This window comes from Canis aureus, chromosome 10 (genome assembly GCF_053574225.1).
Source record: "Canis aureus isolate CA01 chromosome 10, VMU_Caureus_v.1.0, whole genome shotgun sequence".
Classification (NCBI taxonomy): Eukaryota; Metazoa; Chordata; class Mammalia; order Carnivora; family Canidae; genus Canis; species Canis aureus.
In genome coordinates, this window is record NC_135620.1 from 37,339,884 (window position 1) to 37,366,903 (window position 27,020).

General features: G+C 40.1%; 2 protein-coding genes across 6 annotated transcripts in view; one reads left to right on the plus strand and one right to left on the minus strand.

Annotated features, from left to right (window-relative positions):
- The window catches only part of PSIP1 (PC4 and SRSF1 interacting protein 1), a 45,496-nt gene extending 30,000 nt beyond the window's left edge, over positions 1 to 15,496 (minus strand). For 2 of the 5 annotated variants that reach the window (XM_077912021.1, XM_077912020.1), the window contains exons 1-2: positions 15,327 to 15,494; positions 11,864 to 11,940 (exon numbers count right to left, since the gene is read on the minus strand). In XM_077912021.1, the coding sequence (XP_077768147.1) occupies positions 11,864 to 11,940; positions 15,327 to 15,398 (149 nt within the window). In that variant the 5' untranslated portion in view covers positions 15,399 to 15,494. Of the gene's footprint in view, positions 1 to 11,863; positions 11,941 to 15,326 lie in introns of all 5 variants that reach the window. The other 3 variants (XM_077912024.1, XM_077912025.1, XM_077912022.1) reach the window with 2 other exon arrangements.
- Positions 15,497 to 15,667: 171 nt separating this feature from the next.
- On the plus strand, positions 15,668 to 27,020 carry LOC144322231 (uncharacterized). Its single transcript, XM_077912028.1, has 2 exons — positions 15,668 to 16,361; positions 26,768 to 27,020. Exons 1-2 carry the CDS (start codon positions 15,780 to 15,782, stop codon positions 26,789 to 26,791), a joined length of 606 nt encoding a protein of 201 aa, XP_077768154.1. The 5' UTR covers positions 15,668 to 15,779; the 3' UTR covers positions 26,792 to 27,020.

Below are 27,020 nucleotides of genomic sequence, written 5' to 3' on the forward strand. Positions count from 1 at the left end.
AGACCTTAAGTATTTAATAAAACTATAGAAAAATGTTTTAAAACTTCAAACAGAACATTTTTAGACGGGACTCTAAACTTAGAAGTTATTTAAAAGAGAAGACTGGGGGCCCTTGGGTGGCTCAGTTGGTTAAGTGCCTGCCTTCGGCTTTGATCATGATCTCAGGGTCCTGGGACTGAGCCCTGCATCAGGCTCCCTGTTCAGCAGGATTGGGGGAGGGTCTGCTTCTCTCTCTGCCTGCTACTCCCCCTGCTTGTTCTGTCAAATAATAGATAAAACCTAAAAAAAAAGAAAGAAAAAAAAAGAGAAGACTGATTCTACCACGATTTAGTGTACAAAGGTTTGACAGTTAAATTTACATGGATTATTTTTCTTTTCTCAAAACAGCCAGTTCTATGACAGCATGAGACTATAAAAATGACCATGCAAAGGGGCACCTAGGTGACCCAGTCAGTTAGATATCTGACTCTTGATTTTGGCTCAAGTCATGACTTCAGGTTCCTGTGAGCTCCATGTCAGGCTCCACACTCAGCAGGGAGTCTGCTTGAAGGTTCTCTTCCACTGTCCCTCCCCCTACCCGCTTGCCTAAAATAATGTTAAAAGAAAAAAAGACAAAGCAAGGCAATCTTAATTAACAATAGGAAAAACTGCGCAGCCCGGGTGGCACAGCGGTTTAGTGCCACCTTCAGTCCAGGGCCTGATCCCGGAGACCCAGGATCGAGTCCCACATCGGGCTCCCTGTATGGAGCCTGCTTCTCCCTCTGCCTGTGTCTCTGCCTCTGTGTGTCTCTCTCATGAATAAATTAAAACATTTTTTTTAAAAATGGGAAAAACGGGGATCCCTGGGTGGCGCAGCAGTTTAGCGCCTGCCTTTGGCCCAGGGCGTGATCCTGGAGACCCGGGATCGAATCCCATGTCGGGCTCCCGGTGCATGGAGCCTGCTTCTCCCTCTGCCTGTGTCTCTGCCTCTCCCTCTCACTGTGTGCCTATCATAAATAAAATAAAAATAAAATTTAAAAAAAAAATGGGAAAAACTATGATCGTTCCATAACTTAAAGTTGTCAAAACATTAAACTCTATTACTGACAATGAAAACACATTTAATAGTAAAACTAATACTTATTTAGTACACAGTAATTTAAAACATTATAAACATTCATATTCTTGAACATTATAAAATTCAAGAATAGTTTGAACAGTGCTTACCTCCTTCTGATCATGTAATTTATGTATGGAGTGAACATATTTCTTATGCCTTGGCGAACTGTCATACTCCTTTCTAAGTCTGATCAGCTTCCAACATTTTATCCTTTGCACGTTCAATGTTGTGAAATATCTTTAATGTTTTTTGTTGGCATCACTTCCTCTGAGACATCTTCATCCTTTTTATTATAACCACTTTCCTCATTTATGTTGATAAGCTTGCCTTCACTAAGCTCCTCTGGCTGCATATGCAGTCATGTGGCATGTCTACACTTGAAGGTTAGCTATTTATTTTACAACTCCATTTACATTCAGTTCAAATTTCACTTCTAGTGTTATTAATTTTTCTTTGCTGCACTTTCATCTTTGTTGGCCAATCCCCATATTGTTTTTTAAGTGTAACCTGAGTGGGTATGTCTCTGAGAGATAAAAAGGCAACACCACCACTGTACACTGTCATCTATGCATGAATTGAAAAATAGATACAGGGACGCCTGGGGGGTTCAGCAGTTGGGCATCTGCCTTCCACTCAAGGCGTGATCCTGGAGTCCCCAGGATCAAGTCCCACATCAGGCTCCCTGAATGGAGCCTGCTTCTCCTTCTGCCTATGTCTCTGCCTCTCCCTCTGTGTGTCTCTCATGAATACATAAGTAAAATCTTAAAAAAAAAAAAAAAAAAAACACTGACCAGTCACCAAAAGCCTTTGAAAAAAGGGACATGCTATCCATCTGTTATTTCTATTTTGGCTCGTGGACTGAAGAGCTATAGCAGCAAATTTTGTGGCTTATGCAACTACAGTTAATGTTCCAGGGTATATGAAATTTGAACCATGTTGTTGGGGAACTGGTGTTACTTAATTAAACCATGGTATCCAAAATTCTTGCATACTGGGCCTGTATCCTTCTCTCCTCTTCATGCTTTGACTTTAAAATCCTATTTTTATTAGATAATAATACTCCCATCCTTGCTTTTGTGACTATATTATATAGTTACTTGGTCTTTTCTTATTTGAGCTTTGTCTCACAAAGAATAACTAGATTATTAATCCAATCTGAAAGTCTTAGTAGAATTCTATTTCATATAATGTAATCATTTACATTTGGTCTTAACTCACACCACCTTGTTTTACATATATCTTTTGACTATCCTTGGGTAACTGTTAGTCTTACTTTAGCCAAACAGGTTTTTAAAAAATTCTCCCTCCGATCCTTCTTTAGATTCAAATTTCAAGCTCTACTTTCTTTTACTATTTCATTATGTTCACAGTATAGCTGACCCTTGAACAAAATGGGTTTGAACCACTTATGAAAGTGATTTATTTTTTTAACCACATTGTAAATGTATTTCTTAAATTTTATTTTCTCTAGTTTATTGTAAGCATACAGCACAAGATACACATAACATACAAAATATGTACTAATTAATTGTACATAAATAATTGTACATTAATTGTACAAGCCTTTAACCCCCATGTAGTTCAGGGGGTCAACTATGTAAGTCATTCTTAAATCTGCATCTTTATCAATATACCAAAATTTAAATATGCCTTTCCAAGGGAGAAAAACCTTTATAAATCTAAATAGTTCACATTATGTACAGGTTAAAAAATATTCAGACATGAAAAGATAGTATCATTAGTCATCAGCAAAATGCAAATCAAAACCACAAGATACTAACCACTAGATAGCTATAATAAAAAAGACAATCACACGTCCTAGCAAAGATACTGACAAATTAAAATTCTCATATATTGATGGTAGGAATGTTAAAATGATGTATGGCTGATTTAACAGTCTGGCAATTCCTGAAAGGATTAAACATTAAGTTATCACTTGACCCAGGAATTCCACTCCTACAGAAGTAAAACATGTCCATGCAAAAACTGGTACACACAAAACTTGGTATTATCCATAACAGCCAAAAGTAAAACAACCCAAATGTCTATACATTGATGAATGGATAAATAAAATATGGTAGATTAATACAATGGAATATTTGGCAATAAAAGTAATGAACTATAACATGATACAATTCAGATTAATCTTGAAAACATGCCAAATGAGAAAAGCCAGTCATTAAAGACCACATGTTATACAGTTCCATTCACAGGAAATGCTCAGAACAAGCAAATCGGTTAGTGACTGCCTATGGTAAAAGAGGAGACAGAACTGGGGAGAAATGGCAAGTATCTGCAAATGGGTACAGGGTTTCTTTCTGGCACAATGAAAAGGTTTTACAATTGTGCAAATGGCTGCGCTGCTCTGGTTATATGAAGCTGTACTATATTGTACTTTATTATTTTTTTTTTAAGATTTTTTATTTGAGGGCAGCCCTGGTGGCTGAGCAGTTTAGCGCCACCTTCAGCCCAGGGTGTGAGCCTGGAGACCCAGGATCTAGTCCCACGTGGGCTCCTGCGTGGAGCCTGCTTCTCCCTCTGCCTGTGTCTCTGTGTCTCTCATGAATAAATAAATAAAATATTTTAAAAATAAAGATTATTTGAGAGAGAGAGAGAGCACGTGCACAAGCACAAGCCCCAGGGGAGTGGCAGTGGGACAGGGAGAAGTAGGCTCTCCCCACTGAGCAGGGAGCTGATGCGGGGCTCTCAATCCCAGGACCATGGGATCATGACCTGAGCCAAAGGCAGGCTCTTAACTGACTGAGCTACCCAGGTGCCCCTGAATTTTACACTTAAGTGAATTGTTTGAGATATGCATTATATGTTAATAAAGCTGTTGAAAATATTCTTCAGTGAATACCACATCCTACCAAACAATAATGATCCACCATTTTACCAACTATAAACAGCTATTATTTCAGCCTTTTTAGTTATATATATATGCACATACTAATTTGTAATTTAGATGTACGTGCTACATAGCCATCCATACTTTTTCAAATTAAAATGAACATCTCTTCATGGCAATAATTCCTAACAGCTACATACTATTTCACTAAATGGCTATCTCAAAATTGACTTGTTTATTGTTGGACTTTCTGTAACAAATTTTCTATTATAAAATAATGCAGCCATAATAAATAGAATACTGCTCAATCTTTGCACCTTTCTTCATAACATAGAAGCAGAACTGCTGGGTCAAAGGATGTATGTTCAAAACTAAGGAACCCCTTAATGAGACTCAAAAAACCATGGAGGAAGAAAGAAGAATCCTCCCACATCCTCATCATAAAAGAAAAAAAAAAAAAGATAATTATGGAACAGGATGAAGGTATTAGCTATTACCATAGTACCATAGTGGTGATCATATTGTAATATATAAATGTATCAAACTGTGGTTCTCATACTGCAACATATAAATGTATCAAATCAATATACACTTTAATCTTGTACATTTTTTTTATTTATTTATGTGTGCCTGAGCAGCAAGTGAGGAGAGGAACAGAGGGAGAGCAGATTCTGTGCTCAGCTCCAGAGCCTGACATGGGGCTCTATCTCATGGAATATCTACCCTGATCATGACCTGAGCCAAAAATCAAGAGTCAGACACTCAACCAACTGAGCCACTCAGATGCCCCAAACTTCTACGATATTATGTCTATTATGGGCAGCCCAGGAGGCTCAGAGGTTTAGTGCCGCCTTCAGCCCAGGGCGTGATCCTGGAGATCTGGGATCGAGTCCCACGTTGGGCTCCCTGCATGAAGTCTGCTTCTCCCTCTGCCTGTACCTCTGCTTTTCTCTCTCTCTCTCTCTCTCTCTCTCTCTCTCTCTCAGTGTCTCTAATGAGTGAATAAATAAAATTTATTTATTTAATTATTAAAATAAATTTTAATTAGGTCTATTTTAATTAAAAAAAAAAAAAGAGCACATGGCCAGGTGCCCATGCACACATACACAGAATCCTCCCTGGGAATGCAATCCCACAGGTTTCATGAAGAGAGTGCTTAGACAGCCATCACTAGTCCCCAAGGGCACAAGATGATGTGGCTATGGCTCTGATTCATTCTTCAAAGCAGCTCATTTTAAAATGACCTACCAAAACAATAAATAAATAAAAGTTTTCAAATTAAGATTTAAAAAATATAATAACCTACAAACCTAAAAGAAAATACATCAAAACATTAACAGGTTTGGTAGTCATTTCTAAAAAATAGAAATAAAATTTTTTTTCCCTTTATAGAAACTATCCTAATTTTTTTTTTAATTTTAACAATGAAAAGATATATGTTAATTCAGAGTAACCTATCAAATCCAAAGGTGGAAAGGAACTTAGGTACTACCTAAACCCTCATTGTAAGATTAGAAAACTTAAGACCAGAAGGGTTAACTCATTCAAGCAAGGTTATCTAGCTATTAAATAGCAGAGCCTCAACTTTGTACAGTATTCCTTAAGAAGGTTCAGGGTTTCCTTTAATCACTGTAATACAGGCTCTGAAACATCTACTAAAATACTGATCCCATATCTATCAATCTATCTATACACACACACACACACATATATATATATATATATAAACTCTGACTTTAAATACCACTGTCCTCACCCTTAAGAATCAAGGCTGATATAAAATGTCCTAAGAGAATAGCAAATCGTTAACAGTCAGCCCGTGAACAACATGAGGTCTTGGGGTGCTGATCCCCCCCCCAAATCATCAAAAATCACAAATAACTTCGACTCTCCCCAAACTTAACTACTTAGCCTACTGGTGACCAGAAGATGTACTGATAACTCAATCAACACATATTTTGTATGTGACATGTATTATATGCCATATTCTGACAATAAAATAAGCTAGGAAATCTGAAACATTATTTTAAAAAATCATAAAGAGAAAATACATTTACAGTACTATAAAAAATTCACACATAAGTAAATTTGCACAGTTCAAATCCATGTTGTTGGCCCCTGAACAACAGAAGCTTCCCTCATCAGCTCAATTACCACACACCTGGAACTTTCTACCTTTAAAGCAAACGAGAAGGGACGCCTGCCTGGGTGGCTCAGCAGTTGAGCATCTGTCTTTGGCTCAGGGCGTGATCCCAGGGTCCCGGGATCGATGGGAGTCCCACATCGGCTCCCTGCAGGGAGCCTGCTTCTCCCCTCTGCCTGTGTCTCTTCTCATGAATAAATAAAATCTTTAAATAAAATAAAATAAAGCAAACCAGAACTCCTATGTAAAAACCAGGAAAGATTAACAGAGATGAAGACACAAAGCTCAAAATTTTAGTATATGTGCTGCCGAAGCAAGCACTACAAAGCTCAAAATTAATTTAACTGTTGTCAAGTAATACCAATGAACAGAAAGCCCTACCTCTGAAAACATTGATTCTAACTTGGTGCTTCATTTCTTCATTATTTGATCACAAAATACAAAATATGCTGTTTTTATAAAAGCATACATTCTTTCTAACAGCAAATGATTCAAGAGACAACTGAATATATACCTATGTGCCATGAGCCTGCTGGAATAGAGATGAATAAACAGTTCCTGTCCTCATTATTTGGTATAAGGCTTATGAGAAACTATACCATGTAAAGTCCCATACCAACACACACAGTTAGTTATGGCTAGAATACAAAAGTTGTATACAAGAAGCAAAGAAAATAAAATCCCACCCTATGATTATTTCTTTATTCTTTTCTTGTTGGACAGGTTATACAAAAAAACTGCTACCTCCCCATTCATCCTCATTACCAAAACTCTGTATCAGGCAGGTTCTAAAACAGCCTGTGGTAGATATTTTTGAAGTTCCTAGAACTGAGCATCTAACCTCTTTGTATTAAGACAAATCCAATAAGGAAATAAATTCAACAAAATACCATCTTCATTAAATTTTCTAAATTTTAGAGATAGACCTGAGTATTTCCTCAGTAAGCAATAGCAGTCAGCAAAACTCGAATTGCATTTCGAACAATTTAACACTATAAGTACTTGTCTTTAAAAATAATATGCTAAGGGCAGCCTGGGTGGCTCAGTGGTTTAGCACTGCCTTCAGCCCAGAGTGTAATCCTGGAGACCCAGGATCAAGTCCCACATCAGGATCCCTGCATGGAGCCTGCTTCTCTCTTTGCCTGTGTCTCTGCCTTTCTCTCATGAATAAATAAATAAAATCTTTTTAAAAAATAATAATAATATGCTAACGTAATCTTTAGTAGCTGACACTTATCAATACATACAAAGCACTGTTCTAAGCCATTTTTCATGTAGTATCTTGTTTACAACCCAAAATTCTGAGGTAAATATTCCCATTTTACAAATAAGAAAAGGACACAAGACTAAGTAACCTGCCTAAAGTCATCTAGCAGGTAAATAGCAGCCAGAATTCATAAACAGTCTTCTGATTTAATTGTCTTAAATACTGTATAAATGTTGGTTAATGGACAGCAAATTCATAATCAACAAATGATTTTATCTAGGGCATACACTTTCAACTATCATCAAATATTTAACAACTGGTATGCATCAGGCACTTAACTAAATGATGACAAACAAGATAGACAAAGGTCCCTGCTCTCTAAGCTCTTCATTTGTGGGTGAAGGAAAGATGAAAAAAAATTTCAGTCATCATAGCAATCAAGGAAATAAGTATAACAAAGAGGATGTGAGCTAAGATCTGAAAGCATTTCCAAAAAAAAAAAAAAAAAAAAGCAAGGACCTGAGAAAAGTAGATTTCTGAAGTGAAAAAATGTGATGAGGTTGGAGAAGTAATAAACATAGGCTAATTTATACAGGGTCTTAATAAACAGTATTTACAGACAAATTTGAGGGTTCTGTTCGTTGGTAACGCTAATTAGGAAGCCACTGGAAAAAAAAAAAAAAAAAAGGAAGCCACTGAAGATTTCTGGCCTGGGAAATTTTAAGATCTGACTAGGATATGAAGATTGCTTTGACTATACATGAAGCATCAAACTGAGGCCAAGATAGGGTTAGGACAATTTTTATAAGAGTAATTGTGGCATGGGCTGAAGTTGCAGTAGAGGAGATAAAGAACGGACAGATCATAATGCACTTTAAAAGAATATAACTTGCTGGGTGAGGACACATGGGGAGGAAGGGGAAAGACTATAATATGTAATTAAAGATAATGCCACAACTTGGCTCCAGCAAAGCACTGGGTCCTTGTCAGTCTCATATACTAAGAATCTGTCTTGAATGATAGTTTTAAGATACCTAGCAGATGGTCACACTTGGTATACATAAGGGCTCATTGTTGTCTAATATTTCAAAACTCGATTACTGGATGAACTTAACTGGGAATGTCATAAAAGACTAGGAAAAACCAAGGTTTCTAGGTCAGAGCAAGAATGAAGCTCCAAAAAGATTCTGCATTAATTCACATTTTAAAATACCTTTTAGGGATCCCTGGGTGGCGCAGCGGTTTAGCGCCTGCCTTTGGCCCAGGGCGCGATCCTGGAGACCCGGGATCGAATCCCACATCGGGCTTCCGGTGCATGGAGCCTGCTTCTCCCTCTGCCTATGTCTCTGCCTCTCTCTCTCTCTCTGTGACTATCATAAATAAATAAAAATTTAAAAAAAAATAAAAATACCTTTTAAAAAACCTTAATCTAGGGATCCCTGGGTGGCGCAGCGGTTTAGCACCTGCCTTTGACCCAGGGCGCGATCCTGGAGACCCGGGATCGAATCCCACATCGGGCTCCCGGTGCATGGAGCCTGCTTCTCCCTCTGCCTGTGTCTCTGCCTCTCTCTCTATCATGAATAAATAAATGAAATCTTTAAAAAAAAAAAAAAACTTAATCTATAAATCAGTTATGAAGAAGTATAGTTTTACAAATTGCCATTTCTTCTCCCATGTTCTTCCTTTCCCTTATCCCTAACTATAGGCTGTTGGAATAAAGCGGGTGTGTGTGTGTGTGTGTGTGCGCGCGCACGCGCGCGCAAGTCACCAGACCAATGCAGATACAGCAACACTGCCTTTCCAAAGATAAGTGGTATACCTATGACAGCACAAAGGCACAAAATATCACAAGTTGAATTGAAAATTTATTATTAGCTTAATTTTATTTTTTTTCAAGATTTTATTTACTTATTCATGGAGACAGAGACAGAGACAGAGAGATACAGAGACACAGGCAGACAGAGAAGCAGGCTCCATGCAGGGAGCCTGACATGGGACTGGTTCCCGGGACTCTAGGATCACGCCCTGGACTGAAGGCGGTGCTAAACCGCTGAGCCACCCAGGTGGCCCTATTAGCTTAATTTTAAAGTTATATTCTAAATCCACAAATATATTCTGATTTCTTGAACATTAATAATCATTATCTTCATTAATCACTCAATACCATTATTTCGTTATTAACCAATGTTTAATGAACCAAACAATGTTTAATGAAAGTTTGGTTACTTGGTTTTTGTTTTAAAATTTACAGATATTTTCGGGATCCCTGGGTGGCGCAGCGGTTTAGCGCCTGCCTTTGGCCCAGGGCGCGATCCTGGAGACCCAGGACCGAATCCCACGTCGGGCTCCCGGTGCATGGAGCCTGCTTCTCCCTCTGCCTGTGTCTCTGCCTCTCTCTCTCTCTCTCTTTCTCTCTGTGACTATCATAGATAAATAAAAATTAAAAAATAAATAAAATAAAATTTACAGATATTTTCAATGTAAAAATCTTCATTTTTAAGTGCTGAGGGATGGTATTGTAATTCCTCTAAATACAATATAAAAATAAACTGTGTCCTATGAAGCTACAGGGATACATAGGAAATTATATAAAACCTGTCCCATTTCAGAGAAATCAAATTTTAAAAATTCTAAACTGGGATCCCTGGGTGGCTCAGTGGCTTAGCGCCTGCCTTTGGCCCAGGGCGCGATCCTGGAGTCCCAGGATCGAGTCCCACATCGGGCTCCCTGCATGGAGCCTGCTTCTCCCTCTGCCTGTGTCTCTGCCTCTCTCCCTCTCTGTGTCTTTCATGAATAAATAAAATCTTTAAAAAAATAAATAAAAATTTTTAAAAACTAAAAGAAAAAAATTCTAATCTTACAAAACTGAAAAATTCTAAGGAATGTCTACTTACATTACTACAGTGTTTCCCAACTTCACATGCATCAGAATCATCTGGAAAGCTTGTTAAAACAGACTGCTGGGCCCCACACCCCAGTTTCTTTTTTTTTAAAGATTTTATTTATTCATTCATGGGAGCCACAGAGAGAAAGAGGGGCAGAGGGAGAAACAGGCTCCTCACAGGGAGCCCGATGTGGGACTCGATCCTGGGTCTCCAGGGTCACGCCCCAGGCCGAAGCTGGCACTACACCACCGAGCCACCCGGGCTGCCCAACACACTCCAGTTTCTGATTCAGTAATTGTGAGGTGGGGTCCTAGAATTCGCAGGCCTAAAATTCCCATGTGATGCTAGTGCAGCTTGACCTAGTACCACACTTGGTAAACTGCTATTTCATTACACATACACAAATTTTTCATCAGAGATACCTTTTCCTATTAAGTTTATGGGAGTTTTTTAAATGATAGATTACCCTATTGAGTTATAAATTCATCATTTCTTACAAAACCTAAGTTTTTATATGTAGGATTTACCTAAACTAATTATGAAGGCCAACTCTATGAAGGCCAATCCAATTCTAGACTCAAAACTGTATTTAAAAAAAAAAAAATCATGTGGCATTATAGAATACCATTAATATGAAATGTCCAAAATTGGCAAATATACACAGTGGTTGTCTAATTTTTAGGGGAGGAGGGAATGGAGAATAATTGCTAATGGATATGAAAATAAATGTACTAAAGTCCACTGAATTACATACTTTAAACAAGTGAACCTTTATGATGAAAGCTTCATCTCAATAAAGCTGTTAAAAAAAATTATGTGAAAGTTCATACAATAACTAAGCAACATTAAACCAAATGTTGCAATTGTAGACACCGTTAGGACCACATAATTCTAATTAGAGTATCACCAACTTTGTTTGTCCTGGTCCAAGGTTAACAAGCCTACTTTACCAAAATTACTGCAAGTTTTAAACTTCAAGTCCAAAATCATGAACAAAATATATGAACAGTACTTATAAGACTGTTAAATTATAGATATGTAGAGTATCATATACCAAAATCAATGCAATAGGCCTTGGAGTAGTCCTATGCACCCAGAAGTACCAATTCAACAATAGTCGATAATTTTTGAAAAATTAATTTGCACTACCAAATTGTTCCTCGGACCATATATCCACCAGGGGCAGAATAGTCACAGTGACTCTCAGGACTGCCTAAATACACACAAGAGATAACTATCGCAGATTTCTTCTCACTCTTCCCCTAATATACCATTTGTGTGGCTAATATCACAAAGTCTAAAACGGGGTTCAAGGCTGTCCTTATGAAAAGCATTTATTATACTAAGTATCAATACCAAATACCCTGTCAAGAACTTTCTTTACATACTTCCATCTATCAGCCATTCTCTTGGTTGCTGAGGATCCATATACATCCCCCTTTCAAGATTAAGGAAACATCTATTCCAATAAAAGTTAAGCCAGCAGCATCTAATTTTTCTGCCTTAAAAATAAAATTTAAAAGGGAAACTTGAAGACTTTCTAAAGTTCAAAGATGATCTTTAAGTTTCCCTATCATTACTCTATTACTTTCTCTTTGAAATAATCTCTACTTGTTTTTCATTTTATGCTCAATGACCCTGCTGAATTAACTGATTTGCCTTTAGAGCTAAAAGGACTTACGTCTCATGAGTTCCAAAAAAGAAAATGGGTAGTTTGTTTGTGGGTGGTTTTACAGCTCCATCAGGAACTTCATCTACCTAAAAGAAAGATCAGAGAAATTAAAATCTTTTAAATCACACACATCTCAACACACCAGAATAAAGAACAAGACATCCAAAAAGGATCTGATAAAAGTAGACCAATTCTATAGGTCATAATCCCTATCCCAGTTCAGAAACCCAAGAAGCTCTTAAACCCAAAATATTTCTCAAAATTCAATTGACGGCAAAACCTGGACTGACACTGAAACTATTTCGTCATTACTTTTATTCATCAGTGTTTCTACTGATGCTTATCTGCAAAAATATTGTTAGATTACTATTTGCCATTCTTGAAGACCCTATACCAAAAGCAAAATATATACCATATGTACCATCATTACCTTTAAAAATCCTCAAATTCAGAATTTTAAACATATCTGACCCTGAGCTTTTCAGATAAGGGAGCTGAACCTGTAAAAAATCCTAAATGATATTTCTGCAGGGAAGCTATACAAATATCAGAGTAACACAAAAGCAGACATTAACCAAAGTTTCAAGTATTATTTCTTAGTTTGAAACACGTATTCTGGAAAGACCTTACACCTACAAGGCTGACTCTCATGAAGATCTGTTCCTTTTCATTTCTCTCTCAAGTGTTCTAAGTAAGCAACAAAGAAAGTATCAGCTGCTATTATGTCTAACATATCTGTAATACTTGTTAGTGTCCCTTAACAACAAAGGGAAAGCAGACCTCAAGGGTAAAGCCATCAGGCAGTAACATCAAGCCAGAATTTAATATTTCTGGTTTTTCATTGCTTAAACTTCATAATAACATTTCTATGTCATAACCGTCCTAATTTCAAAGACATTTTAAAAACTCAGTTAGCTTTGTTAGAAAAGGAGCAGACCATTTGAGGACCTATTATGCTCTGTATGCCTTACTTTGTTGAAGAGGACTGTGAAAGCGGTTTGACTGGCAGTCCGACGGTTTCAGACATCAACAGAATCATTGTCACCTAACACTCTTAGGGACTTTAATTTCCTCACCTATACCATCATCATACTGGTCATTTCATTTCAACCTCATGAGAAGGCCCCCCAAAACTGTGAAAATCCTTCAGAGCCCTTAAGATAAGGGATATTTTCTGTCAACCTAGTTCATATGCTTCTTTCTTCTAGCAAACAGTTTTTTTTTTTTTTTTTAAGATTTTATTTATTTATTCATGAGAGACATAGAGAGAGAGAGGCAGAGACACAGGCAGAGGGAGAAGCAGGCTCCATGCAGGGAGCCTGACGTGGGACTAGATCCCAGGTCTCCAGGATCAGACCCTGGGCTGAAGGTGGCGCTAAACCACTGAGCCACCTGGGCTGCCCCTAGCAAACAGTTCTAAATGTACAGTACCTACCGAGTTTAATAAACGTCAGGCAATTTTTTAAAAGCTGACTGTAAAAACAATTATTAAGGATACAGGATTACAAGAACATGAAAAACTTAAAAATTAATCAAGTTTGGAATATGGAGCCAAAAAATAGTAACATCAAAGTATGGACAATTGTCACCTTCACAGATGAAACCTTAAACACCCTACCCTTTCTAAAGCAAAGACATAATTTTTTAGGATCAGAGAAGACAGAATAAGGAATATAGTTCTTGAACACAGTATCAAACCAAATTCACCTGCTTCTAAGAAAAAAAGGAGAAAAGAGACAAAAATTTCCCATTCCCACCCAAGTGAACTTGTTGAATATAGAACCTTTTAAATAAAGAAGGGAAATATTCTGGCCTTCCTAAGGCTACTTATTTTGCTTTTAGCAGTACCAACTCCATCATCTAACCCAATGAAGCGTGTGGAGAGGACAACTTGTAAGAAAAGTAAATAACTCTTTAAACATTTTCATTTGGCTTTTAATTGTAGTGTAGCATTGAAATGTGAATACAAATACACACTAAAGGCTCAGATTTCAACACCTCAAAATAAATAAGGATGTTAAAACCATTAAAAAAATATCTTGGAGGGAACTTAAACCTGGACTTAAACCAGTTTCCCTCTCCTCTATTCAAACATGAAATAGTGTTTTATAAGTACACGATTACATACTAAGGACTGGGTGGCATGACGAAATTCAGTTTGTCTATTGCCCTTAAGAAGCTTACAATCTAAAAAAAAAAAAAAAAGCTTATACTCTATCTGGAAATTGAGGCATGCACTTAAGAATTAAAATGTGATCACAAAAGAAGAGTGTCAAATACAAATATATAGATTAAGAATTTTGAGTAAGGATTGTTCAAGGTAAGACTGGTGAAAGGCAGACTTGACAGACTGGGGCTAGGGGGTAGATCTTTCCAGGTTTAGGAAGGAAACCTGTAAGCAAGAACTGGATTGGGGGGGGGGGGGGGGAATCAAGAAACAGTGAACATTTTATACTTGGACAGCAGTCAGCAAACATACTACATGATTCTCTGTAACCAACGGGTATGTTTTCTCCCAGTTGACATAATTAAAACTACAGTATTTAATTGTTTTTAAGAAATACACTCCTCAAAGAGTAGATTAATGAAAATCACAACTTTAGAATATCAAGTTTACATTTAAAAAAGATGTGGAGCATTCTAATCCAATGGATCGCAACATCTTTTTGATTCTATCATGATCTTAGAACCTGAGTCCTACCATAAGCTAACAAAAGGACCTTTTTTTTCTGAAAATGGCGCTTAGGTATTAGTCTCTATTTTTAAAAGTCACAAAAAATCCTGGGCCTTAATTTCCTCTCTGTACCACTAGATGTGAACCTAGGAATCTGGGTGTACTGCTCCTTTGCCTATGGGAAACAAAGAGGTAAAACAACTTCTTCAAGGTCATAAGCCAAACTTCACTAACACAAATGTGAAAATAAATTTACAAAAAACTTCGTGTAAAATTTTCAATAATATCCAGTCCTAAATCTCCATTAAAAAAGCAAATCCAGAAGGCCTCATCAAATACAAAACATAAAAAAAAAAAATCCCTATGCATCCAATTTAATCACACCTTTGACATCCAAGAGTCTGCATAAACTCCAGTGAGATAACTCTGCATTTCACTCGAAATTTTAAAGATTTCAATGTTTCATTAAACAGTAAACATAAAAAAAAAATCCAATCTTGATTATTTTCACCTACAATGGAACATTAACTGGCATCACGTTTAAATATTTCCTATTAAGAAAACCTGCCCAAGTCTGTCGAAAACCATAAGGAAACGGTTAAGTAGAAACACCTGGCTTTTTACAATTCCACGGGAGATCCCTGGGCAAAAAGCTAAAACGAAAGGTTGCCAGTGAGACCACAGGAGGGGGGGGGGGGGGGGGCAGAAAGGCCACGGGAACAAAATTGAGAGACGGGGTAGGAAGTAGGCCCCCGAGGAAGGTAGCGCCGCTCAACGCGGAGGCTAAAAATCACTTACCCGAGCTGGCCAATGAGGGTAACCTTTCATCTTGGCGAAGATGAGGTCTCCAGGTTTGAAATCGCGAGTCATGTTTCGGGGGCGAGGCCGGGGGTCCGCAGCCGGGAGGAGGCGCGGCGCGCGGCCGGCGCGGGGATGCCGAGGGGGCGGCGGAGCCCAGGCGCCCGGGGCGGCGGGGGGGGGGGGGGGGGGGATGCCTCCGGGCGTCCGCGCGCCTGCGAGGGAGAGCACCGAGGGCGGTTAAGGCTCCGAAACCCGAAGGGAGGGGCCGCCCGGGGAGGGGAGGGGGAGGGGGAGGGGAGGGCGGCGGGAGGGGGTGGGGGTGGGAGGCTGAGGGGCGGCCGCCTCCGCTCCTCCCCCGGCGCGCGGCCTCCGCAGCCCAGGAGCTGCCCCTGCGGGCCGCGCCAGGTCCCCCGCTCGACGACCGCGAGGCCGCCGCCACCTGAGGCAGGGATGCTGCTCGGCCCCCAGTGCCCTCCCTCCCGCCCCATCTTCCCTCCGGCTTCTTCCTCCGGGCGTCAGCCCCAAGCGGGAGGAGGGGGGGCCCGGGGAGAGGAAGAAAAGATGGCACGGGGAAGGGGCGCCCGCCTCCCCCGGCCCGCCTCCCGACGGCCGCAGCCCCCCCGCTCCCGGGCGCTCCCGGCCCGGCCCGGCCCCGGCCCCGGCGCCGGCCCCGGCCCCGCTACCGCCCGCAGCGAGGCCACAGAGGGGGGGCGGGGCGAGTCCCCGCCGCCCGCTCACCTGCCGGGGCGGCGGGCGCGGAGGCTGCGGTGGCGGGCCGGCCGCCTCTGCCGCGTCCACGCAAGCCACCTGCGCCACCAGCTGCCGCAGAGGCGTCTCAACGGCTCCGAATCGCAACCGCCGCCGCCGCCGCCGCCGCCGCCGCCGTCGCTGCGCTGCTCCCGCGCGGCTCCCGCTCGGCGCCCGCTAGCACTGGGGCGGCACCAACTGCTCGCCCGCGGAGGGGGGACGACGCGGCGGCGGCCCGGGGCGTGTGGCTCGGAAGCGGAGCTCCGGAAGGCGCTGGAGCCCCAGGTCGGCTGGGGCCCCGGAGTTACCGGCAGGCGGGGAGGCAGACGGGGGCGCGGGAACAAAGCCGTGGGCGACAACAGCTGGGCCCGCGGCGGCTCCCCCTGCGGTGCGCAGAGTGGACGGGCCCGGCCCGCCCCTGCTGGCTGCCCTGCGTGTGTGTATTTGTATGTGTACTGTATGTAAAAGGCGGGGAGGGAGGAAACGATTGTTGTGGACGGGCTTTGGGGGCGGGTATCCGGGCCTCCAGCCCTTGGCTGCGTGTTAGGGAGAACCTGGCAGCCTAAGCTGCGTGTTCTTGCATCGTTTCCCAGGGTGGGGAGGCTTTAATGCTGCACTTGCGCGGTTTGCACCATCCATCCAAAAAAGAACTGTACAAAAACCCATAGATGAAATCGGAGCATGAGGCTGATGCAGGGTGTGCAGCTCGTAGGCCTCTTACACCTCGCCGAATGGGCCTTACAGTCGCCTCTTCCTTGAAACTGTAAAATGAGAAAAACCGTGTCTTTTCTTTTAAATGCAAAGCACCAAGAACTATGGAGAAAACTGCAATCCTAACGAATGCAAAATGTGAAGGGAAGAAAACAATGACAGGAAAGCATAAGACTCTCAAATAGGATGTGGGTTTGGGCCCGTACTAAATCTTAGCTGCATCTCAATGGTGTTTCTTTAGTAGAATGGTAGCCGAGGAGTGGTAAAGTGTAGAGCTGTTGCTAAACCTCACGCGTTTTAACTCTTAAAAGACTCTTCAAGGGCTTTCTAAAATTATTTCTTTTTTTTTTTTTTTTGATCCTTTGGCCAATATATTTTTTTTAAGACGTCGTTGGTAACATGACCAGCTTTTTAACGTGAATCGATATTTTGATATTTTTACCAGAACTGTGTCACTAGAATTGTCTAATTTTGCTTAACCATTAGCATTCACTCAGGTTCCCAATACATGTAGTAAATAAAAAGGCATTTTGAAAATTAATAAATTAATCCTAAGTTTTATTTCATGCTTCATTGACACCCTCCCCCCCCCCCCAAAGTACCTACTGTGTATCAGGCATTTTTAGGCTCTGGAATACAACCATGACAGAAAAGCACAAATACTTCCTGTCTAAAACAGAACAAAAATGGGAAAAAGCTTAAGAATATTAAAATATATGAATAATGACATGTAGCTCATACTCCCTTAAATGAACTCACAACTGGGAATAAAATCAGGGAAAGCTTTATTAAAGTAGGTAAAAATCAAGAAGAATATTTTGAAAGAGATACACACTTCCCTAAAAGGAATGAAGATATCCCAATGCAAATTGTCCTGCAGGGAATTTCCAGAGACTATATCACACCTCTGCAACAGGCAGAGGGTTCCAAATGTTGCAAAAAGAGTAATTGACTGGCAGGGAAGAGCGAAAGGTTAAAGAACGGCCTTGAGGCTTCTCATCCTGAATGAGTTTGATACGATGCATGCTAGGGAGCCACTAAAGGTTGCTGAGCAAGAAAGTAAAGATGATTCTTTAAAAAGTTATTCTTGCTTGCTACAAAGTAGACGGCGGTAGAAAGAGGTTGGAGGTTACTGTTGTACTCCCAAAGTGACCTATTTCTAGATGAGACTGGTGGCTGAAAAAGGCAAGAAAGTGAACAGCTAAGTACACAAAGGAATGATTACCAGGCATTTGCCATAAATTGGGCACAGGAAAAGTGGAGAAAGATGTGTTGAAGAGAATTCCAAGACACTGAGTAGGAGAGACCAAGATGCCTTGGTCTCTCCAGCTACCATTTCTTGCACACCTCCTTTGTTCGAAGCCTCTTAGGTCTTTGCAATTCCAAGTATGGTCCAGGGCCCAGCAGCATGGGTTACACCTCCCCAGATTTGCTGAATCATAATCTGCATTTTAACAAGACCCCCAGGTGATTCTTATGCATATTCAAATTTGAGAGACTTGCGGTGGAGGTTGCTACAGGAACCTTAAACCAAGTAGGGAAAACACGTTGAGCAGATCAATTATAATTAATATTAAAAGAGAACTTTTTATTAGTGCTAAATGATGGAACAAGAGAAAAAGGAGTGGTTACTGTGAGTGGCGGGATGGTCCTCAGAAAAGACATGAAAATAGAGGGAAAATGGAAAAGCATTGAGTTTCAGTGCTAAAGGTAAATATAGAAAGTACAAACTTAGCTCTTGGTGTCTTTCAGTTTGGCAATTTCAATTTGTGATAGTCTATAGACAGCTAGCGATACCCTTGAAACAATAAGTCAGGGCAAAGCAGGTGGTAGTTTAAGCCTCCAGAGAACAAAAGCCCAGGATCCCTGGGAGCAGCAGTTCGGAATGGGAGGGAAAGGAAGAATGGAGAGGGAGGAGGGGGGGTTGCACTCTGCAGAGCTAGTTGGAGAGCTTTTCTGAACTGGGAGCCTGTGCCCCTCCCCAACTGCGCTTGATGCACCCCACCCCCATACTCAGTCTTCTTGGGGAGGGGGGAGGAAAAGTACAGCAAGATGGAGATTTAAGGGCAGTGAGAAAGTCGTCAGAGAATCTAATTTCCAAAACAAATGAAGCAAGGGGGTGGAGGAGGGAGGAGGTGAGGCGTGGAAGGAGATCTAAATGAACTGAAGAAGTAATCTGATTTACATTCTCTCGTTTTTTATCAGGGTGCTCCTGTCCCCATTTTACAGATGAGGAAACAGGCTCACAGAAGTTCAGCAACTTGCCCCAAATCACACATCTAGTCCAGCAGCCAAGACAATGTTCCGGGTCCACACCACCTCTAGGTGGAGCAGGGGGCCAGGAGTGCTGGAGACCCAGGAGCCTTTAATTTTTTTTTTTTTTTTTTTTTTTTTTTTATGATAGTCGCACAGAGAGAGAGAGAGAGAGAGAGGCAGAGGGAGAAGCAGGCTCCATGCAGGGAGCCCGACGAGGGATTCGATCCCGGGTCTCCAGGATCGTGCCCTGGGCCAAAGGCATGCACTAAACCGCTGCGCCACCCAGGGATCCCCCCAGGAGCCTTTAATTAGTAGAAGATGCTGGAAAGAAAAGCAGCCAGCACTCACCCTTCCACCTAACGTCTTTGGACTAGAAAGTATTTCCAGCTTCAAATTTCCTAACAACCTTCCTCTACCCCAGCATGTCCCTACCACCTGCCCATTCTATTGAACTCCTAGTTTTAAGAGCCTCAACCCCAAAATCACCTCCAGAAAGGCTTCTGACCTCATCTTACTGTGGCATAATTTCTTATTTACAATCCTTCAGAATAATATTTAAACTACTTAGGGACGCCCAGGTGGCTTAGCTGTTGAGCATTTGCCTTTGGCTCAGGGTGTGATCCTGGGATCCTGGGATCCAGTCTTGCATCAGTCTCCCTGCATGGACCCTGCTGCTCCTTCTGCCTATTTCTCTGCCTCTGTGTGTGTGTGTCTCTTAGGAATGAATAAATTAAAAAATATTTTAAAAGGGGGTGGGGAGGGACACCTGGGTGGCTCAAAGGTTAAATGTCTACCTTGGGCCCAGGGCATGATCCTGGAGTCCCAGGATCCAGTCCTGCATCAGGCTTCCTGCATGGAGCCTGCTTCTCCCTCTGCCTGTGTCTCTGCCTCTCTCTCTGCGTCTCTCATGAATGAATAAATAAAAATCTTAAAAAATAAATTAACTGCTTAGAAAGAGGCACCATCTTAATTATCAGTGCCTGGCATTTAGCGGGCACTAAATAAAATTTTTCTCAATAAATATTTGTTGAATAAGAGGAAGGGACAAGTGAAAAACTCTGTAGTTGGGATCCCTGGGTGGCTCAGCGATTTAGCACCTGTCTTTGGCCCAGGTCATGATCCTGAAGTCCTGGGATCAAGTCCCACATAGGCTCCCTGCATGGAGCCTGCTTCTACCTCTGCCTGTGTCTCTGCCTCTCTCTGTCTCATGAATAAATAAATAAAATCTTAAAAAAAAAAAAAAGAAAACCTCTCTAGTCCCTTAGAGAAAACATAGACACTTTACAAGACATTTGTTTTTGTTTTGACTTTGTGAATTTTTGTGTACTTAAAGGATAACCCTTTAAAAAGCACTAGCAGGGATCCCTGGGTGGCGCAGCGGTTTGGCACCTGCCTTTGGCCCAGGGCGCGATCCTGGAGACCCGGGATCGAATCCCACATCAGGCTCCCGGTGCATGGAGCCTGCTTCTCCCTCTGCCTGTGTCTCTGCCTCCCTCTCTCTCTCTGTGTGACTATCATAAATAAATAAATAAAAAATAAATAAATAAAAAGCACTAGCATGTTTTCATCACCTCAAATACATTCATTTGATAGTTTTAATGGAAATCTTTCTAAATGAGATTTGATATCTATCCCCCAAATTAAGTAATGATAATCCCTTCCTTCACATCTTTACATTGAATATACATAAGTCCCTCCCTTAATGTGCAGTATTTATAACTTAAACTTGGGAGTATGGACCCAAATTACTGAACTTTTCTTGTGTGTGATACTTCAAGCTTCGTAATGGGGAAGTTAGCAAGAATATGGGGAAGATAAAGGGCATTGATCAAAGAGCTGGTTCAGTCGGGGATGTCACAAATCTGGTCTAAGCCTAGCTTCCCCTCGCTTCTCTTAGCTTCAATAAGCATTTGGAATTTGGGCCTTTTGGACAGGGGAAAGCAATCTCTCCTGGTTTCTGAGACAGCGTAGATACACCACTGAGCTGGTTTACCAAGGGGTAGAGAAGAGTAATTCTCAGACACATGGGATAAGAGAAACCTTATCGAGTCTGAGTGCTCTTTAGGACAGTTGTCAAGAAGCTAGGCCAGGACAGGGATGGACAGTTGACCTGTGAGTGATGTCGCTGCCTATTCTGAAGGCTGCCAAGACTGTGTGTTATTTAAGTGGAATTTTTAAAATCACTGCACGACCTCCTCTATAATCACTTCTCATCTCAGGAACTTGGTGTGCTTCTTCCTTAGCTCTCCACATCCATTGTCAACTAAGGCTTCTCTCATCCCATATGTCTGTGAACCATGCTCCTCTTTATTCTTCTCACAAGGAACACAAGGAACAGTCCTTGTGTCTTTTTTCTTTTTTCATCCTCTTCTTTCTTGTATGTTCTTCCTCATTTTCCTGCACCCTCTCACCTTCTGAGTTGGGTAACTGAGAAGGATAGCTTTGAAAATGGAATGATCACTTCTTCTGGTCAACGGGCCTAGCAAATGTGGTATCTTATTATCTTTGTGCCTTTGGTTCTTCTGAAGTGGAGAAATAAGTAGTGATCGTCAATGGTTAGGAATTGTAAGAGGGAGGGGATGGGATGCCTATAAAGTGGCAACACTAGGGAGATATTCACAGGGATGGAGTAGTTCTGTATCTTGATAATGGTAATTGTGGCAGAAATTTATCCATGTGACAAAAATTGCATAGAACATACACAATGTACCAATGTCGATTTCCTGGTTTTGTCATTGTACTATAGTTGGTTAAGATGTAAACATTAGAGGAAATGGGTGAAAGGTTATACAGGACCTTTCTGTATTATTTTTGCAATTTCCTGTGAATCTAGAAATATTTCAAAGTAAAGGTGAAAAAAAAACCAGGTATATATAGAAGGTTCAAGAGAACTTTTTTGTTTAAGGCAAGGAAAATCTGTTTGTGTTTATAGGTATTAGGAAATTTGGAATAGGGCTAGGATAAGGAGAGAAACACAATATTTGTAGTGCCTGTATGTGTGTGTGTATGTGAGTGTGTGTGACACATGTCTCCTACAATGCTTTCCTTTTTTTCTTCTGCATGAACATGAATATCTCCCTACTGCTACCACCACTTTATAGTCATCCCAACCCTTTACCCCTTGCAATTCCTAACCGATGGCAATCACTAATCATTTCTCTATCCCTATTATTTTGTTATTTCATTATATATATGGAATCATGGAGTATGTGATCTTTGCAGATGGGCTTTTCCCCTCATCTTAATGCTTTATAACCCATTAAAAATTTTTTGAGAGATTTTATTTAGTTATTTATTTAGTTATTTATTTGAGAGAAAGAATGAGCATGAGCAGGAGGAGGGGCAGAGGGAGAGGGAGATACAGACTCCCCACTGAGCAGGGAGACCTGTGATATGGGGCTCAATCCCAGGACACTGAGATCATGACTAAACCTAAAGTCAGATGCTTAAGGGATTGAGTCATCTGGGTGCCCGACCTAAGTTTCTCTGCATATCAGAAGTTCATTACTTTTAGGGATGCCTGAGTGGCTCAGCGGTTGAGCATCTGCCTTTGGCTCAAGGTGTGATCCTGGGGTCCCAGGATCAAGTCCCACATCAGGCTCCCTGCATGGAGCCTGCTTCCCCCTCTGCCTGTGTCTCTGCCTCTCTCTCTCTCTCTCTCTCTCTGTGTGTGTCTCTCATTAATAAATAAATAAAATCTTACAAAAGAAGAATTCTTTAAAGAAAAGTTTATTACTTTTTATTTCTAAGTAGATTCCATGGTATAGATTTACATAGTTTGTTTAACAGTTTACCTATTGAAGGACATTTTGGTTGTTTCCAGATTTTTGCTATTACAATTAAAGCTGTTGCAAACATTCCTGTACATGTTTCGTGTGAGTAAAAGTTTTTATTCCTCTGGGATACATGCCCAGGAGTACAATTACTGGGTCATATTATAGTTACATACTTAGGTTTTTAAGAAATCACTGTTTTCCAGAATGGCTGTACATTTTACATTCCCACCAACAATGTATGAGACATCTAGTTTTTCCACACCTTCACCATCATTTGGAACTGTCACTAGTTTTTCTTTTCACTGTTCTAATAGGTATGGTCTTGATTTTCCTTTTCCTAATGATTAATGATAGTAAACATCTTTTCATTTGCTTATTTACCATCTGTATGTCCTCTTTGGTGAAATGTCTCTTCATGTTCTTTGCCAATTTCCTAATTGGACTAGTTTTTTACTGTTGAGTTTTAAGCATTTTTTCAATATCTTAGGGAGGAAACCTTTGTCTGTTGTGATTTGCAAATATTTTCTCCCAATCTATCTCTTGTCCTTTCATCTTCTTTACAGAATCTATCGTAGACTAGAAGTTGTTAATATTGATGAAATCCAATTTAGCAACTTTTTTCTGGTCATGTCTAAGAACTCTTTGCCAAGCCCGGGTCTCTAAGAATTTTCTATGTTTTCTCCTAAAAGTTTCACAGTTTAATATCTTATGTTTGAATCTATGATCCATTTTGAGTTAATTTTTGGGTAAGATATGTTTAAATGGAGGTTCACATTTCTTGTCTATGGATATCCAAATGCTCTAGCACCTTTGCTGAAAAACTATCCTTGTTTCATTGAATTGCTTTTTTACCTTTGCCAAAATCATTTTACCATACTTGTATGAGCTTACTTTTCTATTTTGTCAAATTGATCATTGAGTCTGTCTGAGCCACAGTTTTGATGACTGAAGTACTACACACTATCTTGATTACTGAATCTCTTTAGTAAATTGTAAAACAAGGTAGAGTGATTCCTTCCAGTTTATTCTTGTTTTTCTAGTTTCTTTTGTAAATATTCTAGTTCCTTGCTTTTCCATAAACATTTTAGAATAAGCTTGTCTGTACATACTAAAAAATCATCCTGAGATTTTAGTAGGAATTTTTTGAGGGGGGCGGGGATAGAGGAAGAGGGAGAGAGAATTTTAAGCCTGCTCCACACCCAGTGCAGAGCCCAGATGGATCTCAGTCTCACAACCCTGAGATCATGACAGCCAAAATTCAGAGTTAGACCTCAACCAAGCCACCCAGGTCTGCCAGATAGGAATTACATTACACTTATATATCAATTTGGGCAGATTGATATCTTTTTTTAATAAATTTATTTATTATTGGTGTTCAATTTGCAGAATTGATATCTTTATTAGGTTGGGTCTTCTAATCCATGAACATGATATGTCTGTCCACTAATTTAAATAATTTTCAAAAATAAATAAATAGATAAATAAATAATTTTCTATTTCTTTCATTAGCATTTTATAGTTTTTAGCCAATAAGCCCTATATATGGTTTGTTAGATTTACAACTAAGGATTTAAATTTTTGTATAGAGTTGATTTTTGTATGTTTATTTTGTATTTTGAAACCTTGCCTGGGAAGCCTGGGTGGCTCGGCCATTAAGCATCTGCCTCAGGCTCAGGTCCTGATCCTGGAGACCCAGGATCAAGTCCCACATCAGGCTCCCAGCATGGAGCCTGCTTCTCCCTCTGCCTGTGTCTCTGCCTTTCTCTCTGTGTGTCTTTCATGAATAAATAAATAAAATTTATAAAAAATAAATAAATAAATAAATAAATAAATAAATAAGAAACCTTGCCAAACCCATTTATTAGTTTTAGGAGGGTATTTTGTTTTTGTTTTTGTCTCTGGTTTATTTATTTATTTATTTTTGGTAATTGGATTTTCTACATAATTGTGTTATTTGCAAATATGGATAAAAATTTATATAATTTTAGTGCTTTTAAATTTTTTCTAAAGATTTTATTATTTATTTTTTGGGGGGGCATGAGTTGGGGGCAGAGGCAGAGGGAGAAGGAAAAGCAGAAGCAGACTCCCTGCTAAACAGGGAGCCAGGGGATCCCTGGGTGGCTCAGTGGTTTAGCGCCTGCCTTCAGCCCAGAGCGTGATCCTGGAGTCCCGGGATCGAGTCCCACGTCGGGCTCCCTGCATGGAGCCTGCCTCTCCCTCTGCCTGTGTCTCTGCCTCTCTCCTTTCTGTGTCTCTCATGAATGAATAAATAAAATCTTAAAAAAAAAATTAAAAATAAATAAATAAATAAATAAATAAATAAATAAACAGGGAGCCAGATGCTGAGCTTGATCATAGGATCCCAAGATCACAACTTGAGCTGAAGGCAGATGCTTAACTGTCTGAGCCATCCAAGTGTCCCATAGTTCTTTTAAATTTTTTGAGGATTGTTTTATGGCCCAGGATATGGTCTATTCATATGTTTATAATGACTTTATATTCTGCTATTTTTTTAAAGATTTGTTTGTTTTATTTTTAAGTAACCTCTATACCCCATGTGGGGCTCAAACTTACAACCTCAAGATCCAGAGTTGCATGCTCCACCAACTGAGCCAGCCAGGTGCCCCTATTCTGCTTTGTTGAATAGAATTCAATAAATGTCCATTTATATCCTATCCTGCTTGTTGATGCATTGAATTCTTGTATATTCTTCATTATTTTCTGTTTATTTATCCTATCAATTATAGACAGATACTAAAGCTTCCATCTATCGTAGATTTATCTAGTTCTCCTTTCAGTTCTATCAGTTTCTGTTTTATGTATGTTTGGTAATGTACATTGAGAATTGCTATGTTTTTGCTGTATTTTCTTTACATCTTTTATCGTTATTTATTGTTTCTCTTTATTTCTGTTTTTTTGTTTTTTTGTTTTTTTTGCTTAGACGTCTTCCTTACCTGATATTAATTTAGCTATTCCTACTTTTTTCCGATAAATGTTTTTACAGTATGACTTTTTCCAGTCTTATACTAACATGTTTTATATCTGACATGGGTTTCTTGTAGACAGCAGACAGTTGTGAGGTTTTTTTTTAAGATTAAAGATTTTTTTAAAGATTAAAGTGTTTTTTTTTAAGTTTTTTCTTATTTTTATGTAATCTCTACACCCAATGTGTAGCTTGAACTCATCACCTCGATATCAAGAGTGACATCTACTACCAACTGAGCCAGCCAAGTGTCCCAGTTGGGCCATATTTTTAATCCATGCTGCCAATCTGTCTTTTAATTGGCAGATTTAGTCCACTTACATTTAATGTAATCATTGATATGTTAGAGCTTAATTCTAGTATTTTTTGTTTCCTTTTTCCTGTCGTCCTGTAGGTTATTTGAACCTTGGGGTTGCCCTGTATCAGGCTCACTGCTCAGCAGAGAGTCTGCTTCTCCTTCTCCCTCTGCACCTTTTCACCCCACTTGTACTCTCTCTCTCTCTCAAATAAATAAATAAAATCTTTAAAAAAGAAAACAAAAAGTTCTTCCAAAAGTCACATGGAGCATTTCTCATTTTATCTCATTGGATAATATTCTGTTACATAGCCACTCCTAGCTGGAAAGTGCAAGTGAGGAAAGGGTTTTCAATAGGAATTCAGGAAGCCAAACAATGATATCTGCCCTATGTATCTATATATCTCTGTATAATACATTTAGGTAAATCTCTCTCCCTAATTAGTTCAGAAGATCTTTGAGATCAGAGATCCAGTCAGAGCTAGTCATTTCATACTTCACCACTGAGCCACCCAGAGATCCTTAAATGGGGACTTTAAACCTAACATAGTTCTTTGAAACTTATTTTGTTAGCTCAGTGTCTTCTGAAATTAATCCCTTATTTAGTCAGGGAGACAGAACCCTGTAAGTTATGGGAGAAGAATTTCTTTTTTGTTATTCTTTTTTGCAGGAAGAGGACCTTACACAATCGTGACAGGAACTGGAGAAGTGAAGGTCCAAGGAACATGTTAGAGGGACGCCTGGGTGGCTCAGCTGTTGAACATCTGCCTTCTGCTCAGGACGCTCAGGACGTAATCCCGGGGTCTGGGGATCAAGTCCCACATCAGGCTCCCTGCTAGGAGCCTGCTTCTCCCTCTGCCTATGTCTCTGTCTTTCTGTGTGTGTGTCCCATGAATAAATAAATAAAATCTTCAAACAAACAA

Bases quoted from the DNA above. Each gene is read 5' to 3' on its own strand.
- LOC144322231 (XM_077912028.1), top strand. From the start codon at position 15,780: ATGCTGCTCGGCCCCCAGTGCCCTCCCTCCCGCCCCATCTTCCCTCCG. The intron at 16,362-26,767 runs GTCGGCTGGGGC...TCTTTTTTGCAG, and splicing joins GGAAGGCGCTGGAGCCCCAG to GAAGAGGACCTTACACAATC.